General features: G+C 40.2%; 1 protein-coding gene and 2 long non-coding RNA genes across 4 annotated transcripts; 1 reads left to right on the top strand and 2 right to left on the bottom strand.

Moving 5' to 3' along the window:
- The first annotated feature begins 711 nt into the window (after positions 1 to 711).
- aqp9b (aquaporin 9b) lies at positions 712 to 23,257 on the top strand. Its single transcript, XM_077518539.1, has 6 exons — positions 712 to 962; positions 1,449 to 1,575; positions 6,613 to 6,750; positions 7,284 to 7,402; positions 7,938 to 8,155; positions 21,304 to 23,257. The coding sequence occupies exons 1-6, from the start codon at positions 861 to 863 to the stop codon at positions 21,464 to 21,466; spliced, it is 867 nt and encodes a 288-aa protein (XP_077374665.1). The 5' UTR covers positions 712 to 860; the 3' UTR covers positions 21,467 to 23,257.
- Positions 9,033 to 14,333, bottom strand: LOC144017215 (uncharacterized). Of its 2 annotated transcripts, none has more exons than XR_013283136.1 (3): positions 13,561 to 14,333; positions 13,253 to 13,459; positions 9,033 to 9,366 (listed from the first exon to the last, which is right to left on the bottom strand). It is a non-coding gene; the product is annotated as an uncharacterized LOC144017215 (long non-coding RNA). The 2 variants fall into 2 exon arrangements; XR_013283137.1 differs by having other exon boundaries at positions 9,033 to 9,363.
- LOC144017216 (uncharacterized) lies at positions 17,648 to 20,404 on the bottom strand. The gene is made up of 3 exons (XR_013283138.1): positions 19,719 to 20,404; positions 18,313 to 18,488; positions 17,648 to 18,225 (listed from the first exon to the last, which is right to left on the bottom strand). It is a non-coding gene; the product is annotated as an uncharacterized LOC144017216 (long non-coding RNA).
- Positions 23,258 to 24,121: the final 864 nt, after the last annotated feature.

Here is a 24,121-nt window from a genome sequence, read left to right as displayed (position 1 = left end):
AAAATGTCATTTTGGAGGTCTCCTGAAAAGTGACAATTTTAGAGGCATAAGATTTTGGCTTGACGCCAGCGATATGTAAAATAACAATTTTACCATGAAAATTTGGAAATTGCTGGCATGTGATAAATAGTTCCCAAGATGTCCTGAATGACCTGAAAAGATTGAAGTTGGAATCAGTTAAGAAATGTGGATGAAGGCAGTAAATATGTCAAATGTCTCCTAAATTTGGGAATGTTGTAAGTCTGGAATGTTGGAAATACAGCAAATATTGGAATGTGGAAAATAGTTTTGCCTTGTGGAAAAGGTTCTAAATAAGCTAAACCGTGTGATAATATTTGATAACTTTCTTATATCTTTGATAGCTCCAGCCTTAGCAGGCGCTTCCAGTTCAATTGTGGTAAACTATTAGGTTAAATGTCTTTCTTTTAATCGTTCTTTATTTTTAACTCTTTATTGAGGGTCAATTTCTAACTTCTTATGTGCAGTACTTTCTAATTAACATTTACTCGAAGTATTTTTTTTAATTCCTATATTTAGACACAGTGCTCATGTTTAAAGTAGGCATAATGTTACATTAGCTTACATTAATATTAAATACACATAACAGTATATGGTTTTTTTTAATACCCACTTAGGCTGCCGTTGTTGGTCCTGATGGTGGTGTTTGGCATTTTGTTTTTTTGAGGTGGTACTTGGCGTCAAAAGGAGCCCCACTAGTGGTGGCAAAGGGAGGTGCATCCCGCCGGGCCTCTGGCATGGAGTGGGAGGCGGCAACCTGCAACGAGCATCGCCGCTTCTCGGATCTCCTTCTCGTTATGTGTTTATCGTGTGGAAGGAGCACATAACGGGACAGAGGGGAAATGGAGAGTGAGTGGCGGAGGAAGTGGAAGGCGAGATTTGCCCTGAGGCGAGACATCTTGAAGGAGTTCCTGGCGGAGTTTCTGGGGATATTTGTCCTGATAGTGAGTAACTGTCCCGTCTGCCTGCGTGCACCTGTCATTCAGCTTAAACCGCCGCTTTAAGGCTGCTAATTAGGTGACTCTTCCTCTCCTGGGACTCTGCTGTCTGTCACATACATGTCTCTATTAAGACACATAGCGCACTTTGATGTGGAAGTTCTTCAGCATCACACTGTTTGCCTTTTTCAAATGTCCTTATATTTCATATATGTGAGAGCTTTTCCCCCACTTCTTTTCACCTCCACCTGTCTGTCAGCACCTAAGTTCAATGACTGTGACCCATTAGTGCAGCCTTTTTATGTGTGGATGACTGCTCTCCTTTTGTTTTGTCCCAACTAAGTGGGGGGATTCTTTATTTTGTTTGAACAAATTGTGGCTGGCAGTTGGAGGCTGTTGTTAGACAAGGGGCTAGTGTTAAGACTGCCTATAATTGGAATGGTGGAGAAAAGAAAAACAATGAGCGGCTTCTCGTCCCTGTGTGTCTCGCAGCTCTTTGGATGCGGTTCAGTGGCCCAGGCTGTCTTGAGCAAAGGGGCTCTGGGGGAGCCCCTGTCCATCCACCTTGGCTTCACTCTGGGACTTATGATGGCCGCCTACATTGCAGGCGGGGTTTCAGGTAAAAGCACCTGGATATGAAGTTTGCATTCATGGCCTGAAAAGGTGATGAAGGAAGCAAATGGCTGCTGTTAACGCAGATGAAAATTTGTGTCCGCGACATAAATAAGACAATTTGAAATATGAATACATGTCCTGAGTAACCTCCCTGGCCGTCTGAAACATCTTCAGTCCTGTGTAGCCAACTATTGATATGCAGGGTCTTCAAATGTGACGCAAAGTTCAAGTTATTCTGAGCCTTTTTCCAACCACTATGCTGCGGCACACAATGAAATCATCCCATTTCAATTAATTGGTCTAAAAGATATTCTTTATTTGCTATTTAAAAAAAAAAGTATCTGTTCACCTCTCTATGCCAGTGAGGGGCGGTAACAAGCAATAAATAATCTTTCATCTGATGGCTGAAGGCACAATTAACCCGTGTATCTGTCTTTATTGAAGCAGAGTGTCCCAAAAGTCACTTTTTTATTTTACTGAAAACTCTCATGCCAAATGTCAAATGAGGATGGCCTCACGTCTGTCTGAATGATACATATAGGGGGGGAAAAACAAAACAAAAAAAACCCCAGGAAAAAACAAAAAACAAAAAACAATTGTATCAAGACCTTTGGGATACCCGGACATTTTTGTTTGGTAGTGTGTGGTGAGATTAAAATATGTGCTGTGGGAAACTCTGTCCTAAGCAAGCAAATCTAAAGTTTTGTGTTGTAAAATAATAATTTTTATGTATTTATGTATTTATTTGTTTATTCATTTATTTATTTCACTCTTTAAAAATATTAATTATTAAATTAAAATGTACTTTGTTCTTGAACTATGAAATATTGCAATAATAATAATAAGAAGAAGAAGAAGAAGAAGAAGAAGAAGAATAAAATAGAACAATCACTGTATTCTCTGGTCTAGTATTGTTACGCACCAACTCCCCTAAAAAAAAATAAAAAAAAAAAAATAAACCTGATCCATTCCACAACTGGATGATTTCTGAATGTATTCAGATATCTTATTAAAATGAAAAAGCAAAGTAGCCCTCCTTCACAATGATATCAAAATATTATGAAATCTGAGATCTTAGAGCTCCCTGTGGGTTTGCAGAACATCAATAAAGAGTGTCATTAAATTTTAAACTGTAGCTAGATTGAATGTGAAAGTTTTTATTGTGATGGATTGATCAATGCTTGTCATTTCCTTAACTCGGAGGCACTAAAGCTTAAATTGAAGCAAGGAGAAGACGTTACAGCTTGCAGTACATGTTTGGATTGCAACTTTAAAAGTTAGCCACACATCAAAAATGTCATGAAGGTCTGCCTAATCATTTGTTCCTCATAGCTAAAAACACCAAATGGGATATTTGAAATTAGTAACATGCTGACAGTTGATAGATAGAAGGTGCAAAGGCAGACTACATTTTGGACCCGTCACCAGTCAATCACAGGGCACATGAAGCGACAGACGACCGACCATTCAATCACACTCACATTCGCACCATCATTGACTGGAAGTGAGTGAACCATGCTAAATCCGTGCATTTTTAAAACTAATACAAAATGGGTAATGCAAATTAGCATGTGACAACCAATAAAACAGTGTTTTTGTTATAGTTCTTGTAGATCTAATAGATAGATAGATAGATAGATAGATAGATAGATAGATAGATAGATAGATAGATAGATAGATAGATAGATTGATAGATAGATAGATAGAGAGCCTTCTTTCTTCCTACATTATTTAAACAGTTAATATTTCATTGTGACACCATTTGCCTACTTTGCACATCTCTTTCTTGCTATTATTACTATGTTCATCTTTGCAGTTTACATCATTTGATCATTTGTTGTTGATCATCATTACCTTACTATTGGACATTTCATTTATCTAATAACTCGCTAAACTTTGTACATTTGTGTTCATGTCTTTTTTTTGTGTGGCTACTGGCGTGACTCCAACTGTGGGAGACAAATTCCTCGTTTTGCCCTGTAAGGAATGATTCTGATTGGGATTGTGATGCACCCACACCCAACACCTGGAGTTGACTGAAAGATGCTTTTGCTGTCTAGTTGCTCACTCTGTGGTTAATGAGAGTCCTAGTGGTAAGGCTCGAGAGGACAAGGAGGTTAATATATGGAGAGATTCTGCTGCATGACTGGGCCATTGGGCCCCGGGGTCCACAGCACAGTGGGATGCTTCTGTGGGACGACATGTCTGAAGATGATCGTAGGTATTGGACTAATGAGCTTTACTGGGGCATGGGTCTCCAGAGAGGAAGGTAGGGGTGGTGGGTCAGGTGTGACGAGGTTGCCTTTCAAGGCGTCCATGGCGGGGAGGCCCCAGTCGCCGAAGAAAACACAATTGTCTGCTCTTTGTAGTCCCCCATTTTGGACGACGGCGGAGCGCAAGTGTGACACATCCTGGTCACTGTAATGACCCGCGCTCTACGTGTGCCTTAAGCCGCTTCAGCCAGATTATGTCACATGCAATTGGGCCCGCCGCTTCTGGACGCTTTGTCGCGCCCGGTGTTTGTGAACAGGATGGTGAGACGAACAATGGCCGCATAGTTGATACCCCCAGCGGTGTCACCACAGCGAGGTCAAAACGGAGATCCCAGAGTGTTAAATAAATGAGCCCACACTGTCAGCGCGGGCCCACAACTTTTGGATGGAATGTCGTTCACTCTGCCCCTCAGCAAGCTGTTTGGCCATACTGTTCTCTTCGGTTCTTTGGTATTTTGAATGCTTGAAGTATCACTCAGCTTACCTCGACTTTGGCCGTGTTAGCAAAATGTTTCCACATCTCACTCTGTGCCTCTGTTTTCTTAACAAGCCGCAGACGAGCAAAGGTGCTGTCCACGGAGGCACACTTTGGCTTTGCCCCGCAGATGCACAGATTGTTGCATGAAACCGATCCACTTCTTGGGTCAATTTGACCCAATTTTCTGGGTGGTTTCATACAAACCAAACCTTTTTTGGACAAAATGACCAACAAATTTGTAGGGATGTAACAATACCCAAACATCACTATACGATATTATCACGATATGAAGGTCACAATACGATAATTATCACGACATTGAGGTGAGGTTGGCGATACAAAAGGTCACAATATTATAAAACACACAATATTGTTTTTGTACATTACAGCAATGAAAAATATAAAAATATTATAAATATATCAAAAATTAAGAGTGTGACGGACGATATATCGATATCACGATAAATCGTGACACCGATTATCGATACGCCTAAGCAAGTATCGTGATTATTGTCATTAATATACAGCCATTGTTGATTACTTATTGAGCAATTACTTGGCGGGCCACTAGGGGGAGTGCTTCATAAGAGTGGCGGGGAAATGGATGGAAGTCTTCAGGTGAAGAAGACTCATGAGCTTAGTTTTCTTATTATTATATATTATTTATTTTAATGTATATATATATATATATATATATATATATATATATATATATATATATATATATATATATATATAATATATATATTTATATTTATTTATATTATATTATGAATGTTTTTTTTTTACTTTTTATCCATTCATCCATCCATCCATTTTCTTGACCGCTTATTCCTCACAAGGGTCGCGGGGAGTGCTGGCGCCTATCTCAGCTGGCTGTGGGCAGTAGGCGGGGGACACCCTGGACTGGTTGCCGGCCAATCGCAGGACACAGAGACCAACAACCATCCACACGCACACGCACACCTAGGGACAACTTGGAGCGCCCAATTAACCTGCCATGCATGTCTTTGAAATGTGGGAGGACACCGGAGTACGCGAAGAAGACCCACGCAGGCACGGGGAGAACATGCAAACTCCACCCAGGAAGGCCGGAGCCTGGACTCGAACCCGAGTCCTCAGAACTGGGAGGCGGGCGTGCTAACCAGTCATTCACCGTGCCGCATTTACTTTTTATTTATTAATTATTTATTAATTATTTATTGATTATTTATTTATTTTATTTTATATTTATTAATTATTTATATTAAATTATTATTATTATTATTATTATTATTATTATTGTTATTATTATTATTATTTTATGATTAGTTTTATCATAGCTTATCGTGGATTTATTACCTGACCAATATATCGATAATCACGGTATCGTCATATCGTGAGATAATCATTATTGTGAGCCTTGTATCCCAGATAGTATCGTATCGCGAGGTACCCAGAGGTTCTCACCCCTAATAAAAATATATAAATTGAGGTACTAATACAAGAATTGCAATAAATTGATACAATTTGTATTAATAAAAATAATAAATTAATAATTATTTAAATTAAATAAGAAATTAATAAATACAATAAATTGAGATTCCGCCACATATTGACTCTGTTCACAAGTATATTGTGTTCCCTTTCATCTGACCATTATCGTGGATTTGAAACATAGAAGGACCAAAACATGCTTTATTAAAATTAAACTGCACTAAAAAACTCACCACCAGATGGTGCTAGAACTCCACAAGTGGAAATCAACCCAACCTTTTTTTTAACAGATGTGCTGCTTTTAAATATCGTGACATGACGTCGACTATATATTGTGGCAGTTTTAATATCACAATATCACAATATCGCCGTCATCGTTACATCCCTACAAATTTGTGTTGTTTTGTACAAAACCACCCAGAAAATTGGGTCAATTTGACCCAAGTCGTGGGTCGAACCATTTTTTACCTATGTTGGGTTATTTTTGACCCAGCAGTTTTAAAGGTGAAGTCAACCACCCAAAATTTTTTCAACAATAATATGTTCTACGCAGCCCAAACAATGGGTAATGCAAATTAGCATGTAACAACCAATAAACCTAACAGAAGAATGGACACTGTAATTAATTCTCTTCTGGCAGAATGACTCACTGTTGCCTCGTTGAATGTTGAACAGTGAGAGGCGCTTTGTGCATTTTTACCTGGTAAAAATGTTTTACTGATGATTTACACACCCAAGCAGTTTTTCAAGTCACAGAAGTACACACTTTTTAGTCAGAGCAATGATTGTGTGCTTTGCGGTCGTGTTGCTGCAGGAGCCCATGTGAACCCTGCCGTCACCCTGGCCATGGTGATGCTGGGCAAGACATCCTGGAAGAAGTTTCCCGTCTATGTGGCCGCACAGTTTTTGGGGGCCTTTGCCGGGGCCTGCTGCGTCTATTTGTTGAATTATGGTGAGTGAAAGTGTCCCATCACCCACAAAGGAACTTCTTCAGGACCACATCTGGTGTGTTCATATTTGGAAACAATTCTTACTGCAAAAATATTCAAATAAGAAATATGGAAGCAATCAAGACACTTTTTAAGACATTTAAAGCTACTGTGCTGCCCTAAAAATAAGTTAAATTGTCTACTCAACCGTGATAACCACAACACAGTTTATTTTATATTTATCATCACAATAATATTAGTCTAATAGAATAATTGCCTTTTAAATTTACAAGATCAGTTTTTAAAAAATAAATACCAATGTGCTTGCTTAAAAAATGTGTTATTTTTTTCCGTCAAGAAAGATGACAGGTAATTGGGCTCTTTTTGTTTGTTGGTAATGTTTACTAAAAATCTTTACTTGGGCAATTATACTATTAGAATATTGATTTCTTTCTGGAATTATTATATTTTCTAATTCCTATGTGTGATTCCCTTCCTGTATTTTTATTTTGCTGTTTCAAGCAGCTCTTTTTCTGCATGTGTTGTTCTCGTATAGATGCTTTAATGGAATACAGCAATGGAGAATTTATCATTACCGGAGAGAACGCCACAGCCGGCATATTTGCATCTTATCCTGCAAAACATCTCTCGACGCTCAATGGTTTCCTGGACCAGGTAATAACTTCACAACATGCTATGTCCAATTTGTTATGTTTTATATTATTATTATCATTATTATTATTATGATTTATTTTTTGCACCTGTGCTAAAACATTGGCCTATGGTCTCTGAGTACTCTTGCTCCATTTGGAATTATTGATGATGACAAGTGGTGCAAACAATGTTACGCAATACTGACTGTACTGTATGTAGAAGCTACTAGAGCATGCAAAGATGCTTGAGTTGAGAGCACACAGTGTGCTCATGGGTATAAATGTTAACGCTAATGCGACTAGTTTGCTGATGAGTGAACAATTCCGCACAATGCGGAAAATAGACATTACGTGTCCTGGATGTGTACAGTGTATGTGGAGTGCAACATTAAAGACCATAAAGGATGATTTTTCACCATCAAGTCACTCTGTTTTCTGATTTTAATGTTTAATTTTTATCTTTAGTTTTATTTAAAAATCATCCTAAAAGCGACATCTTAGTTTTAGTAGTTGTGGTGTGGCGTTATGACGGGTTGAGCGCCTGTGTGCTTTGTCAGGTGGCAGGAAGTGCTGCGTTGATCCTGTGCATCCTGGCCATAACGGACTCGAGGAACATCGGTGCCCCCAAAGGTATGGAGCCTCTGTGCATCGGCCTGATCATCCTGGCCATCGCCGTGTCCATGGGCTTGAACTGCGGCTATCCCATCAACCCTGCACGAGACCTCAGCCCGCGACTCTTCACCGCCGTGGCCGGATGGGGATGGGATGTCTTCAGGTCATTTGATTTCACTTATGGATCGCATCAATGAAAAGGGATTTTTTTGTTTATGTGTTTGCCATAAGTAATCTGATGCTATTAGCACAGGTGTGGTGCATTCTTGTGCTTGATGACACTCCCACAATGCATTATTGCACATCGCTTCATGAATAGCAAAATTCACAGCCGCATCGCTTCCTCTCAGACTCTCTTTGTTATTAATATTTCAAAAAGCACTCGTGTATTTTGTGCATTTGGAAACCTTACGGTGGCTGTCGGGAGAACAGGGAGCATTTGCCTTCCCGTGATATGAAATATTCAATGATTTTATCTCTGAAATGATGCCATAGAGTCTTGACCCGGCAGTCAGATCTGACTTCAAACTACCGCAAGCATTTTGACCTCACTTGACCCCTCTCCACTACACAGTTTTGAGAAAATTGTCCCAGGTTCTCAAGGGAATCTAGCAGGAATTCATGACAATATAATGCACTGTAACTAAACAGTAACATTTATATAAAATGCTAAAATCCAACATTTCTTATGATCCTCTCTCTCTCTCTCTCTCTCTCTCTCTCTCTCTCAAGTGAAGTGATTATATTGATCAGATAGAAAATAATAAATAAAGAATCAGATAACGAAGTCTCCTGGCCACACAGTTAAGCTTGAATTCCAGCTCAGACAAAGTCCCGGAAAGTTGGAGCGCATTCGACATGTTGGTGTGTCCGTTGCACCAGACTTTCTAAAACCCTGTTGGCAACTTGCCACTTAGGTGCTTTGAAGGGCCAATAATAACGTATAGCGTAAACACTCTCCAGGTCATGTTGTGTCTTCATCTAAAATAAATTCTGTAATGTTATGATTAACAAATGAGAAATATTGACACCAATTTTTATTCTGCCAATGTAAAAATCACATCACTTTGAGATTTTTGACCACAAATTCAGCAGGGCTTCAACTCAATCACAACCTTTATGAGGAAAAGCACTTTAGAAAAAAAAAAAAAAAGAGCAGATGGATGGATGGTGTGAAGGCCATGACGCCAGGCTGATTTCCATGTTAATCACCATATGGCTTCAAAAAAATATGCTCACACACATGCACATGTAAGCTCTTACTTCTACCTCCTGTTGAACATCTGCACATTTAATCTTAATCCATCCATTTTCTGCCATTTCGCCGGGGTTGGATCACGGGGGCAGCAGCTTACGCAAGGAAGGCCAGAGCTGCTGAGAGAGAGAGAGCTCAGTATTATTCATTCGGTCTCCATAAATTTCTGTCACAGGCGTGACAGTGGCAAGACTATCGTTAACAAAAACTAAGGAAATGACAAACTAAAATTGCAAAATAAATGAAAAATTAATTATTTAACTCATTCAAACCCAAAAACGTATACATACATTTTTTAATAGTTTGTCCTGCACTCCCGAAAACGTTTTTATACGTTATGTTATTTTTTTTTTATTCTAGAGTATACAGAAGACTTTGATACCGCTTCCGACATGAAGAAGTGTCTTAAAGAAATGGTAGTTATTACAAAAAAATTTGATTTGATTTGATTTATTTGTTCATTTTTCCTTTCGGACAGCATTGTGACAATCAGACATTTCCTCATACAATTATGACATATAATGACCGAAAAGAAAAAGGGATGGCAAGAAGAAGCATAAAGCTTATAAATTCCCGCCCCCATACTATACTAGGACGCATAAAATCAAGCAGTAATAGTTAGAAATCAGCAGAGATGATAAAATTTCACTAGTTCATCAAGTCCATGAAGTTAGTTATCCAGTTGATTACATTCGGAGACATTTGATTCAGGCAAATGGATTATTGAGAGTTCAATCAGTTTATCTTTACCAGTGATTTGATCGCATGTAGTTCATGATAGAAGATTCGATCCAATAGTTTGTTGATTAATACCATGTGGATTATCACAGTCCAGCAGCTTTAGATAACTGGGCATAGTGAAAACCATGTGTCCGACACCTCCTTCACTCAGATCCGTCTTCATCACGATTTTGGTTCATCGTGATCTCCAGTCCGACTTTTTTCTCCAGTTCAAGCATCCTTGTGGCCATGTCTCTCCTCATTCTGTTCATGGCAAGGTTGAGTGCTGCAAGGTCGTTTTTCACCAGAGAAGTGTCATCACAGGCCTTAGTTCGGCCGGCTTGCACGCCAGTGATGGCTCTCAGGGTGGCCGCAGCCATTTCCTCTGCATTCTTCTGGCGATCAGACATTTTTCGTAGCGTATGAAACAGCCAGTGGAATCCAATCCCAAGCAGCATCAGCATAACCACCAGCACAGCAAGCAGGTACAAATCCTCCACGTCCTCCAAATCCAGACTGGTCAGACACAATGGTCTCCACTTAGCCCAGGAATCTTCAGCATATCCAGACATGTGAGTTCCACTTGGACATGAACGCTGAGTAGGTCCAGGTCTCATCGTAGAAAAGATTTTGTCAAACGCACTGCTAATTAAGACCAGCTAATTAAATCCATACTGGTTTGTCGAAAGTTTTTGGAGCAGAGTGTCCTTTTCTCAGCACTCAGCACAGATGCTGTTTTCAAATGATTCAAGATTAAATGTCCTGCACTTCAACAACATAGTCAGACGTGTTTACATTTCTGTGTTGAAGCTCCCTCCTTGTTGATAACACAAAAGTTATTGCTCTCCCACATACAAGTTAAACAAAAGACAGGTTAAACATTTTCTTCACTATAACTAGTTAATACAAATTATTAATATTTTTTCTTAAATCCAGCTAGTGTCAATGTTCCAGTTAGTACCCCATCTAGTGAATTCCATAATTTTACACCGGTACAGGAGATCGAAAATGACTTCAGTGTAGTTCTAACACATCTCTGAACAAACACAAGTTTCTCTCTGAAATCATATTTCGATTCCTTGGCCTGAAAGCATATTTGCAAGTTATAAGGGAGACAGTGTCTGGCCGCCTTATACATTATCTGAATAGTTCTATAGTTTATTAAATCATATAATTTCAATAGTTTAGCTTCAATAAACAATTTGTGTGTATGTGCATTATATGGAGCACTATGGATAATTCTTACTGCTCTTTTCTGTAATACCATCAACGGCTGCAATCGACTTTTGTAAGTGTTTCCCCAAATTTCAACACAATAAGTCAAATAAGGCAGGATCAATGCATTATAGATTATTTGGAGTGCCTTTTGACTCAATATTTTTTGGGTTCTGTAGAGGATGGATATACTTCTTGCCAGTTTTTTTTTTAACTGTGTTATGTGAGGAATCCATGTAAGCATCTCGTCAATAATTATTCCCAACACATTGTGTTGGCTTACCCGTTCAATATTTACATTAGAAATTTGTATGCTGATATTTTCTTTAGTTCCTTTTTTTACCAAATAACATAAACTTAGTCTTGTTAAGATTAATAGACAATTTATTGGCATTAAGCCATTGTTGTAGTTTATATAATTCCTCATTTATTATTTGCACTAGCTTCTGTATATCCTCACCTGTACAGAAAATGTTTGTATCATCAGCGAAGAGTACCATCTTTAACACAGTAGAGACTTTACATATATCGTTTATATACAGTATAAACAATTTAGGGCCCAAAACCGAGCCCTGAGGTACACCACATAAAACTTCCATTTTATTAGAAGTACTCCCTCCAAATGTCACATACTGATATCTTTTGGTTGGATAGCTTCGTAACCAATCTAATACAGTGCCCCTAATCCCCATTCTCTCTAATATATTCAATAATATTTTGTGATTTACAGTGTCAAACGCTTTTTTTAGATCAAGAAATATTCCAATAGTATATAATTTTCGGTCAATAGCATCTGTGATTATTTCCATGGATTCAGTCAGGGCTTGGGCCGTAGAATGTTCTTTTCTAAAACCATATTGACTATCATCTAACAATTTATGTTTGGTTATAAATTTATCAAGTCTATTATTGAAAAGTTTTTCTAATATTTTTGACAACTGTGGCAAAATTGAGATAGGTCTATAGTTACCATAATCATGAACATCACCAGTTTTGTATATAGGAATGATTTTTGCTATTTTCATTTCATCTGGGAATATCCCAGTCTGAAATGATAAATTACATATATAAGTTAGTGGATATAGAATTTCATTTATTATACTCTTAATTAACTTCATATCAAAACCGTTTGTGTCACAGGAGTTTTTTGCTGTGCATTTGGCAACCAAGTGTCTTATCTCGGTGTCCATGACTGGCTCCAAAAACATGGAGTGTAAGTTTCCTGTATAACTGTTCTCATAGTGAGAGGAGGATTCTGGAATTTTCTTGGCGAGATCAGCTCCTACAGTTACGAAAAACTCATTAAAATCGTTTGCAATAATTTCTGTATTCACTACTTTTTTATTATTGACATTAAAATATTCAGGATAAGATAGTTTATCCTTTTTATTCTTTCTTATAACTTCATTCATAATATCCCATAATTTACAAGTAAAGTTTTTGTTTTCATCTAATAATTTAGTATAATGCTGTTTTTTTACAGACCCTTAAAATAGAATTTAGCTTATTTCTATATCTTTTTTATCTGTCCTCTGCCTGTTTAGTTCTTTGGTTAATATCTTGTATAAGTTATTCTTTTTTCTACAAGCATTTATTAAAGACTTACTCATCCATGGTTTAGATTGTAAATGTTGTTTCAAACAAACCTTCTTTACTGGACAGTGTTTATCATACAATTGTTGAAGTTTGTTTATAAAGTAGCCATAAGCCATATTCACGTTATTTGCATCATAAACACAACTCCAGTTTTGAGTCAACAGTTCATTTCTTAATGCAATAATATTCTCCTCTGTCCTAAATCTTTTATATATAGCTTGTACTTGTCTAGTACCATTTTGATACCATGAATAATTAGCAAATATTGGAAGATGATCCGTTATATCATTAATCAGTATACCACTATTGATTTCATTTAACAAAATATTTGTATAGATATTATCTATTAGAGTAGCACTATGGGTCGTAATTCTTGTAGGACATGTAATTAATGGATGCAGACCTAGTGAATACATTGTATCAGTGAAGTCTTCAATATGTATGTTTTTGTTGGGGAAAATGATGATAGAGTACCCAAAAGCGAAACGGAGGGGAGCTTGGAAGTGGTTTGAGGAGTGTTTATTCGAGGTGGTGAACAAGATGATCCGAGTGTGGGCGAGTGGAAGTCCAACGTGCCGAGGAGCAGGTGGAGACTGGAGGAATGGGTCCAATGGAGCCAGAGGTGGAGGGAGGAGAGCAGTCCATCCTGGGAAGTGTCGAGCGAGGCTGGGCAGGGAGGTACTGGCAAGGCAAGACCCAAAAAAAAAAAAAAAAAAAAAGGGGTTAATAGTGGCAAAGCGGTCACTGCAGTCTAAAACTAACACAGCACAAGCCAGACATACCACGTCAGTAGTCTAATCATCTGGCACCTGCTTGCAGATCAGCAGAGGTGTTGATTGCTGATCAGCTGCAGGTGCACTCCGGGAGCCCTGCCCAGCCTGAAAGGTAAAGCCAGCCACAGGAAATTGAGGCTCACAAAAATAAAAGCAGAGGTGCAGGGCCAGTGCGCAGCCATCACAGTACCCCACCTGGCATCCGCCCAGGCTTGCCAGGGTTAGCTGCGTAGAAGTCCCGGAGCAGGGATGGGTCCAAGATGAGGCCGCAAGAGATCCATGACCACTCCTCAGGGCCATAACCCTCCCAGTCAACTAGGTACTGCAACCCACGACCCCTGGGCCTGACGTCCAATATCCTAGAAACTGTGAAGGCCGGGTGGCCATCAATGAGGCGAGGAGGTGGCGGTGGAGCGGCCGGAGGGCTGAGGACAGAGGCTTGAGGAGGGAAACATGGAAGGTGGGATGGACATTCGAGGCAGGGAGGTCCAAGCGAACAGAGCACGGGTTAACGATCTTCGAGATAGTGAATGGCCCCACAAACTGGGGGGCAAGCTTACGAGAATCTGTCTGGAGAGGGAGGTCCCGTGATGATAGCCAAACCTTCTGTCCGGCCTGGTACTCTGGTGCAGGGGAGCGGTGTAGGTCGGCCAGCCGCTTATTTCTCTTTGCGGAACGATTGAGGGCCGCCTTGACGGTCTTCCAGACCTCATTGATCCAGCGGAGATCAACCTTAACAGCAGGGACTGCCACATCCCTCTCCTGGTCAGGAGAAAAGGAAAAAAAAAAAAAAAAAAAAAAAAAAAAAAAAAAAAAAAAAAAAAGAGGTTGGAAGCCATCAAAGGTGACATACCTGTTCCGGAACAGGTGAGGGAATTGTGGGCATATTCAACCCAGGGAAGGAAAGAGCTCCAAGAAACTGGATGCTGTGCAGCCACACAGCGGAGGGCAGCCTCCAAATCCTGGTTAGCTCGTTCTGTTTGGCCATTGGTTTGCGGATGGTACCCCGAGGATAGGCTGGGAGCTGCACCAACCGCCTTGCAAAATTCCTTCCAAACAACTGAGGAGAACTGGGGGCCACGATCAGAAACAATGTCCACTGGGATACCGTGAAGTTTGAAAACATGATTAATGAGAAGGTTAGCAGTTTCAAAAGCTGAAGGTAATTTAGAAAGGGGAACAATGTACACATTTGGAAAAGCAATCCACAATGGTTAGAATAACTGTATTACCTTCGGATGAGGGAAGTCCAGAAACAAAATCTACAGCAATGTGAGACCATGGGTGGCTGGGTATGGGTAGGGGTCTCAGTAAACCAGCAGGTGGAAGGTATGAGGCCTTTCCTCAGGCACAAACAGAACAGGCTGCGACAAAGTCCCTGGTATCACGGGCCATGCCAGGCCACCAGAATTGCTGATGAAGAAAATGGAGGGTTCTGTGAACACCAGGATGGCAAGTTAGCTTGGAGGAGTGCCCCCATTGGAGGACCTGGGAACGAGATGCAACGGGAACAAACAAACGATTGGGGGGACCATTTCCTGGGTCAGGGTCATTCTTCTGAGCCTCTGACAACTGATTCAATCTCCCAGGTTGCAGTACTCAACACACATGTGTGTGTGTGTGTGGGGGGGGGGGGGGGGGGGGGAATAAGGTCCGGGTCCTCTGTTACAGAGGGAGGAGAGTGAGCTCTGGAGAGAGCATCGGGCTTGGCGTTCCGGCTTCCTGGGCGGTAGGACAAGGAGAAATTGAATCTGCTCAGGAACAAAGCCCAGCGGGCTTGAGTTGACTGGATATAGGAGAGGTTCTTGTGGTCACTCCAAATGAGAAAGGGGAGTTGCGAGCCCTCCAACCAGTGCCTCCATTCTTCGAGTGCCAGGATCACAGCCAGCAATTCCCGATTTCCCACGTCATAGTTTCTCTGCGCTAGGATAAAGCGGCGGGAATAAAAAGGCACAAGGGTGTAGCTTTTGGGTCTCAGGAACTCATTGGGATAGGACGGCCCCTACACCAACATCCGAAGCATCCACCTCCACTACAAACTGGAGAGAAGGGTCTGGGTGTTTGAGAACGGGGGCCTTTGTGAAGAGTGTCTTGAGCTTCGTGAATGCCTCATCTGCTTCTGACGTCCAACAGAAATGGGTTTTGGTGGAGGTGAGACGAGTCAAGGGAACTGCCACCTTACTGTAGTCACGGATGAAACTGCGATAGAAGTTGGCGAAGGCCAGAAAACGTAGCTCCTTGCGGCTGTTTGGGATTGGCCAGTTCGTAATTGTCTGTATTTTGGCTGGGTCCGGTTTAAGCTGGCTCCCAGCAATAATGTAGCCTAGAAAGCTGACAAAGGGGACATGGAACTCACACTTTTCTGGCTTGACAAAAAGTCTGTTTTCCAAGAGTCTTTGTAGGACCATTCTCACATGCTGGTGATGCTCTACGAGAGAACGGGAAAAGATCAATATGTCATCCAAGAAAATGAAAATGAAGCGGTTGAGCATGTCGCGAAAGACATCATTCATGAGGTGTTGAAAAACTGCAGCGGCATTAGTGAGTCCAAAGGGCATAAAGATATTCAAAATGGCCAAGCGGAGTGCTGAAACCGGTTTTACATTTGTCTCCCCTCGCAAATGCGGACGAGGTGGTATGCATTACGGAGATCCAACTTAGTGAAGATCTGGGCATGACAAAGGGGCTCAAAAGAGGGGTCGATGAGGGGCAGCGGGTACTTATTTTTAACAGTTATAGTATTGAGGCCCCGAAAATCTACACAGGGACGAAGGGTAGAGTCTTTCTTCTCGACAAAGGAAGGAGGTCGATTGCACAATCGTAAGGGGGGGGGGGGTGGGGGGGGGGGGGGGGCAAGGTGAGCGCTTGCTCCTTGCTGAACACGATTGCCAGGTCATGATACTCCGGGGGCACAGAGGAAAGGTCTGGGGAATCAAGAGAAAGAGGGGTGCCCTGAAGCGACACCAGTTTGTGGAATGGCAGAGCCCAGGCACCGTGCGTGACACCTAGTGCTCCAACCCAGGATCTTGCCAAGTGACCAATCAATATGTGGGTTGTGGGCCTTCAGCCAGGGTAGGCCAAGGATAGCAGGGGACATGGGCGAGGGAATGACAAATAGCTGGATGAGTTCATGATGATTGCCCGAAATGGTCAATGAAAGGGGAGCAGTGCGGTGGGTTACTCTGTGAATGAGTCTACTGTCTACAGCCTTTACATCTTTTACACATCAAGGGATTGGAGGGTGATGTTGGCATGAGTCACAAAGCCTTGGTCGATGAAATTGTCATCCGCACCGGAGTCTACAAGGACCTGAAGAGGCATGGTATTAGAATGGCAAGTTAGTTTTGCGGAAAGAGTGAACCGGGTTGGGGAGCAGGAGGATGTTTGGCTCACCAGAGTGCTCCCCTTTACTAATGAGCCCGGTCTTTTGGTTGTTGAGGACAAGTTGCAGCGAAGTGTCCAGCCTGACAACAATATAGGCACAAGTTAGCCGACAAACGCCTCTGACGTTCGGCGGGGGTCAGATTGGTCCGATTGAGCTGCATGGGTTCTTCCTGGGCTAGTTGTGGCGCTGGAGGCTTGGCCATGCTATGAGGCAGCGGTATGTGATATCTGGGGGGTTTGGAGGTTTGAGCCTGCCTTGGCATCCTGGCAGTCCTCTCTCTCCTTCGTTCCCTAAGGCAGTTATCTAGTTTGATGGAGACCGAAATCAACTCTTCCAGTGATGATGGCTCCTCACGAGTTGCTAAATCGTTCTTTAACTCATCTGACAAATTGCGGAGAAACAAGTTGATCAATGCTGCCTCATCCCATCCACACTCCGCGGCCAGAATCCTAAATTCAATAGAGTAAGAAGCAACTGACTGTGAGCCTTGACGCAGTGAAAAAAAAAGGCGGTTTCTAGCCTCATGTCCTCGAACAGGTTGATCAAAAACTTTGCTGCGTTCTGATGAAAAAGCATCAAACGATCTCAGAACAGGAGATCCCTTCTCCCAAAGAGCTGTGGCCCACAGTCCCGCCTTGCCTCGTAAAAGGTTAACACAGAAAGCTATCTTAGCTGCGTCCGTGGAATAACTTGTGGGTTGTAAGTCAAATACCAAATTACAGTTTAACAAAAAACGACTACAAGAGCCCAACTCTCCCGAGTAGGACTCGGGCGTGGGAATAAATGTTTCTCGTTGTGGGACAGTCAAAGTTGGGGCTGGCGCTGTAGGAATAGGGGGGTTACTCACGGAAGAGACTGCATTGAGCTTGGTTGATATTTGGGTAAACTGGTCCTTGATTTCTTTAATCTCGAGGGACATCGCTTGCAGGGATTCCATAACCCCTTGGAGAAGCTGTTCATGCTGTCCAACCATCCTTCCATGAGTACGGAGGGCTTCCTGAATTCCACTCAGGGTCGCTGGGTCCATCGCAGTGGCCAGATGATTCTGTTAAGGTTCACACAAGAAAATGATAATAGAGGACCCAAAAGCGAAATGGAGAGGAGTTTGAAAGTGGTTTGAGGAGTGTTTATTCGAGGTGGTGAACAAGATGATCCTAGTGTGGGCGAGTGGAAGTCCAACGCGCCGAGGAGCAGGTGGAGACGGGAGGAATGGGTCCAATGGAGCCAGAGGTGGAGGGAGGAGAGCAGTCCGTCCTGGGAAGTGTCGAGCGAGGCTGGGCAGGGAGGTACTGGCAAGGCAAGACAAAAAAAAAAGGGTTAATAGTGGCAAAGTGGTCACTGCAGTCTAAAACTAACACAGTACAAGCCAGAAATACCACGTCAGTAGTCCTAATCATCTGGCACCTGCTTGCAGATCAGCAGAGGTCTTATAGCCAGGTGTTGATTGCTGATCAGCTGCAGGTGCACTCCGGGAGCCCTGCCCAGCCTGAAAGGTAAAGCCAGCCACCAGCACCGCCACAGGAAATTGAGGCTCACAAAAATAAAAGCAGAGCTGCAGGGCCAGTGCGCAGCCACCCCAAAATGAATAGATCAGAAGTTACTCAATACTTGAGTTTTTATTCCCCACTAAATATGTACTTCCTCTTCCTCTAGTTATAGCACGACTTTTTACTTTTACTTGAATCATGTTGTGATGGACACCCTAAATATTTCACGCAGAAAAATGTCTCCACCACATATTTGTGTAAATTGTGTGACTGCTGACCAGTGTTGCCACAGTTACCTTGAAAAAGTAACTTAGTTACTTTACTGATTACTTGGTTTTAAAAGTAACTAAATTGCGTTACTGATTACTTGATTTTAAAAGTAACTAAATTAGATTAAAAGTTACTTTTTTAGTTAGTTTCAGCAGCTGCCGATAACACCATCTCAACATAAAAATAATGCAGTAGAAACGGAGTTCCAAATACTTTATTGAAAGTGCAATTTTAACATGAAAATAAAGTTTTTTTTTAATGAAAAACAAAATAGGCAGTCTCTCTTGACTTCTTGTAACGTAAATACTTTTTATAAAACAAAAAATAAAAATCTATCCAGGTTGAAAATGAAAATCCCCTAAATTCCTCTATTGTTTGTTTGTTCCGCTATTCCAGTGTGTACATATGTATCAGTTTAAATATTTATTAGTAGTTATTGACAGTTATAATTGTTTTTTGGTTTGTTTGTTTTTTCTCTTCAAAATAAGGATCAGGAAAACAAAAGGTTGATAATTTAATGTTAAATATAAATATTTAACCTTTAGACAGACACCAACACAATTAAACAGAATATTTGCACATTGTGAAGTATTTCAGAAACATAAATTTAAGACATGAAATAAACCTACCGTCCAGCCAAAAGAAATATGAAGCCACCTTATGGAACAATAAATCTATCAAACACATTTTAACCACTTAATATATGCAAAAATATTTCCAAAAGTTCATTTCCCTTTTTAATCAACAATTTTTGTATTTAACAATTGTTTTTTCTTTTGTCATCACTTTCATTTTTGGTTAATGTATGACATCTTTTTTTGTTTTTTTAATCTGAGACACGATGATGACCACAGAATCACTACTGTTTATATTTTGTTTTTTGGGCTGTCTAATCGCGGGCACGTCTCAGTTCTCCTATCTGCTGCTCATGCTAGTTGTAGACATTGACAGGGAGCCACAAACTGAGAAATGAGATACTTGCAGTGTGCTTTTAGCTTAGCTGGTGTGTTGGCTGTGGGACATACCTGTGTCGTTTGAATTCATGCATTGGATCGTCACGGGAGTTATTCTTTTTGGCTCGCGCGCAGTACCAACGCCGGCCCGGGACATACAAGTGCACCGAGAGGACTCGATAGCCATGGGAAATACCGAGATGTACGGCACCGGCTTCTGCTAACTGTCTCCATTTGTATGTTGTCACTCGTTGCGCGCGCGCGCGCGCCGTGTCGCGAGCACGGAAACACGGAAGTAGCTTGAATGGTGATGCTACTGAAATGTAAACAAAACAAGTAGAGCACGGCGCAGAACTCTTGCTATTGTTATGAAAACCATAAAGCCTCACTCGCAACCGATACGGTCGTTTAGCTCCCCTTGACGAACGATGGTTCGGTCGAATCGTTTTTTTGTTCCACCCCTACTGAAAACGTAACTTGTCTGACGTCACTCCCCCTGGCGAGAGGGCGGAGACGACCTCATCCCATAATGCTTCACGGACCAGTTGAGGATGGAAATAAATTATTTTTTTTACCACTTTTATGGTCCATAATGCACACTTTTTTTGTTGTGTTGTGTGCCTGTTGGTTAATAAAACTAGTAGTAAAAGTATCATCACTTTTGTTTTGAATGTGCAAACCATTCATGACCAGACCATGGCTGAATTCAGTGTGGTGATCAATGACTTCTGCCTCATCTTCGTAGTTAAGTAGTTGTTTGTGACTGTTACAACAGTTAGATAGTTTACCTTCTTAATGAAAATGTGGAGTAACGCATTGATTCTCTGGACAGTAACTTTAATCAGACTACTTTGTAGAATAAAGTAACGCGTTAGACTATTAGTTACTTTAGAAAGCAACTTTTTCGAGTAACCGGCAACACTGCTGCTGACTGTGACAAAATGAGTCAGCGTCCTGGACAGATCACCTTAAATGAGGTGTCACATAAGTGGATAATCCAGTGGCATGCCGCCTGCCTACAGTTTTTGGACTAGCTGGGAGTCACCAGAAGAGACAAGACAATTCACTTTTTTTCCTTTTTTCTTTTCTTAAATTAACCTGCGTCAGCTTTCACCTGCTGCGCTACAATGCTCAAGACTAATCGCTTACTTCAAAAAGTCAGCCAGAGTGACAATGAGGACACGTGCAGCGGCAGACACAGAGCTGCTTATTTGAAGACTTTACTTTAATCAGGGATAAAGACGGGGACGCTTACCTGAGCCAGTCCATACTGACATCAACATCAACACAATGGAAGAGTGCTTATTTTTTTTTTTTTTTTTTTTTTTTTTTTTTTTTTAAATCAAATGTAGAGGGGGTCCATAATGTCGCTTTGCAATTTGATACATTTATTACCAATTAAATGAAAATCTGTGAAAGTTATTTATTCATTTATTTTTATTTCTTTTGTTTAACCTATCCGCCATTGTTTGCTGAAATCTCACCTACTGGTTGCCCATGGTGTGCTCTGTCCTTACAGTCTGTGCTACTTGCTATTATACGATTTTGATATTGGACACTACCTTGGCCTGAGCACAAAAACAATGAATAACAAAAAAAAAAAAAAAAAAAAAAATCAAAAAAAAAATCGATCATAATTGTGTTTTCTTTCTGTCAGGGCTGGAGGTTGCTGGTGGTGGATCCCTGCGTTCGGACCCATGGTCGGCGGCGCAGTAGGAGCCGCTATTTACTTCCTTTTCATTGAGCTGCACCATGCCGAGCCGAAACCGCAGGAAGAAAACAACGGCCAGCAAAAGTATGAAATCATAACTTTGTCTTAGAAACATGAAAGAAACGCCTCCTAAAGTAAAAGAAATGTCGGAGTTCTCCCAGCCAATCAATGAAAAAAGGCAATTAGGATTAAGAAAACAGCATTATTTTATACAAATAATTTACTGTACTGTTGTATTGTTTTTCTTTTTTTTTTTTAAATTATTATTACTGTATTTAAAAAGCTGAAAAGTCTTTTCAATTAGTATGCTGTGGTTGAATTGTTAAACTACCATTTATATCACTTCAAGGCATTTACTACAACGCAAAATGTTCATTTATAACAACATAAAATGTATTAAATATTTGTTTTTTGTTTTTTTATCACTGCAGTTATTAGTAAATCTAGATAACTGTGTTAACAAAACTGAACATAGATAGCTATTATTTTAACATTGTACTTGCACATGATCCATGTAGGTATATATAAAGGGTGTATTCAAACTATGTATTCTTTGGAGTATTTATGAGACCGATCCATTTTCTTTTAAGCAGCATGATCATTAAATATATTGTACTTAAAGTATTAACATGAACTAAAGCATTAACTAACAGATTAATCACACTACTCATTTTGACCGCAGAGGATCCTTTAGCTGACAGTGGATGGTTACGTTAAAGGTAGCACAGGTTGTGTTTCAGCAATTAACATAAACACATTCATTAAAGTAAAGCATTTAATAAATGTGTGCATGACATTCAGAATATTTGTTCATGTCAAACCATTGGGGCAATTTCCCCTCCTCCATTTTAAATGATGAAGTAATTAACTGATTAGAAAAAGGGGAGGATGAGCGTGTGCAGTGATAAAAAATGTACCGGCAAAGTTTTTAAGTACAATTGTTGCCTACTAATTCTAAGTTTCAAACGAGCAACATACATGCACATAGATGAAAACAAAATGGAGCTAACCTTTTATTTTCTTCTATATTACGGTATTTTAAGCCTTTCCACAGTTCACTATAAGCATGGAGCTCGGAATCAAACGCGCAGTCGCTGAATTGTGAGGAAGACATATTAACCAGTAGGCCACCGTGCCGCACAGTAAAGCTAATTACTGTAAAATAAAACTCTAATAAAGTAAAAGTATGAACCCTGTGTTGCATTTTATAGTCATTGCTGGAACTGCTTAAGCCTTGTGATAATTAATTGTTGTTGTTGAAAATTTTGTATTAATGTGGGATAAAACCCTTGAGATGCAAATTCTCGTTTCGGTCCCACACAAAAAATACAAGGCAATCTATAATGACACACCAAACAAAAATGACAAAAAAAGAATATAAAATAATAAAAAAAGAAAAAAAAGAAAAAGAAAAGGAAAAACAAATAAACAAAATAGAATACAACAACACTTAATTAATTAATTGTATTGATCATGTTGCACTGAGTAGCCCGAGAAATTTCCTGTTTGTGTTATGGAAGTTCCACTGTATATAAATGCATTATAGTAATTATGGGTTCAGCAGTATTCACTTTTTTCCCCATTTTTTCAGCTTTATTATTATTATTATTATATTGTTTTTTTGCATATGTTCAAAGCTGTGCCAGTAGCTGGAATTGTTTTTCTTTCATTATGATGATGATGATGATTATTATTATTATTATTAGAAACTCCCGCCTTAAACGATTCTATACATGTCCCTTCTTTTTGTACTCAAGCATCCTCAAGCTATAAAGTTAAGCTGACACCTAAATGTTATGTGATATATTATATTGTTACCGTGTAATTAATAGGCCTGTCACGCTGTAATTGTTTACGTGTACGTAAGAAGTATTAAACACATGTATATGTATTGACTTGACAGTGTATTGTGATACTTTTATGATATATTTTTATTTGCTGAGGAGAGTTGACATGTGCAGTACGTATAAAAGTTATTTTATGTGTGCGTTGGTGATTGCCAACAAAACGGAAGCGGAAGCAAACAAAAATAGACCAACTTGCCATTAAAGCTCTTCTGCTGATCCCTGCTGACAATAATAACGTGATAGTCCTAATGTGGATCGAAACAATCTCACTGATGTGGAGCAAATGGTGGAAGTGAAGCATTATTTATTAACTTGTGCACTTAATGGATATTTAAATAAAGAATCAAATTTTAAAGTTCATATTTAATGACAATCATACAGTAATGGTGTTGTAGTGATTTTCAACAGGAGGTTAAAAGCTTGTTTGGAAACCCTCCTGCCTTTTCCTTTTGGCATACCACAAATATTGATATATTTTGATATAATGTTGCGATTGGCTGGCAACCAGTCCAGGCTGTCCCCCGCCTACTGCCCAGAGCCAGCTGAGATAGGTACCAGCTGCCCCCCCTTGTGAGGAAAAAGTGGTCAAGAAAATGGATGGATGGATGGATGGATGGATGGATGGATGGATGGATGGATGGATGGATGGATGGATGGATGGACGGACGGACGGACACTGTGTCGACTGTGTCATCAAAGTACCCTTGGGCTCGCATTGCAAATGAAAATTGGTGACCCATGACTTTGCCTCCTAAATTCACTTGACATTAATTTCAGTCAATATGTAACAAATGCATCTTTGTTCATGTAATATTAAAAGTTATGTATTTTTATGTTGATACAACACTTTATTCTTGTAAAATTTTAATGCTTATTTATTGTTGTAAAATTATTCTCCTAACAGACAAATGGTTTCC

This window comes from Festucalex cinctus, chromosome 4 (assembly GCF_051991245.1).
Source record: "Festucalex cinctus isolate MCC-2025b chromosome 4, RoL_Fcin_1.0, whole genome shotgun sequence".
NCBI lineage: Eukaryota > Metazoa > Chordata > Actinopteri > Syngnathiformes > Syngnathidae > Festucalex > Festucalex cinctus.
Note: the sequence above shows the minus strand (reverse complement) of the source record. Positions and strands in the feature narration are given on the sequence as shown.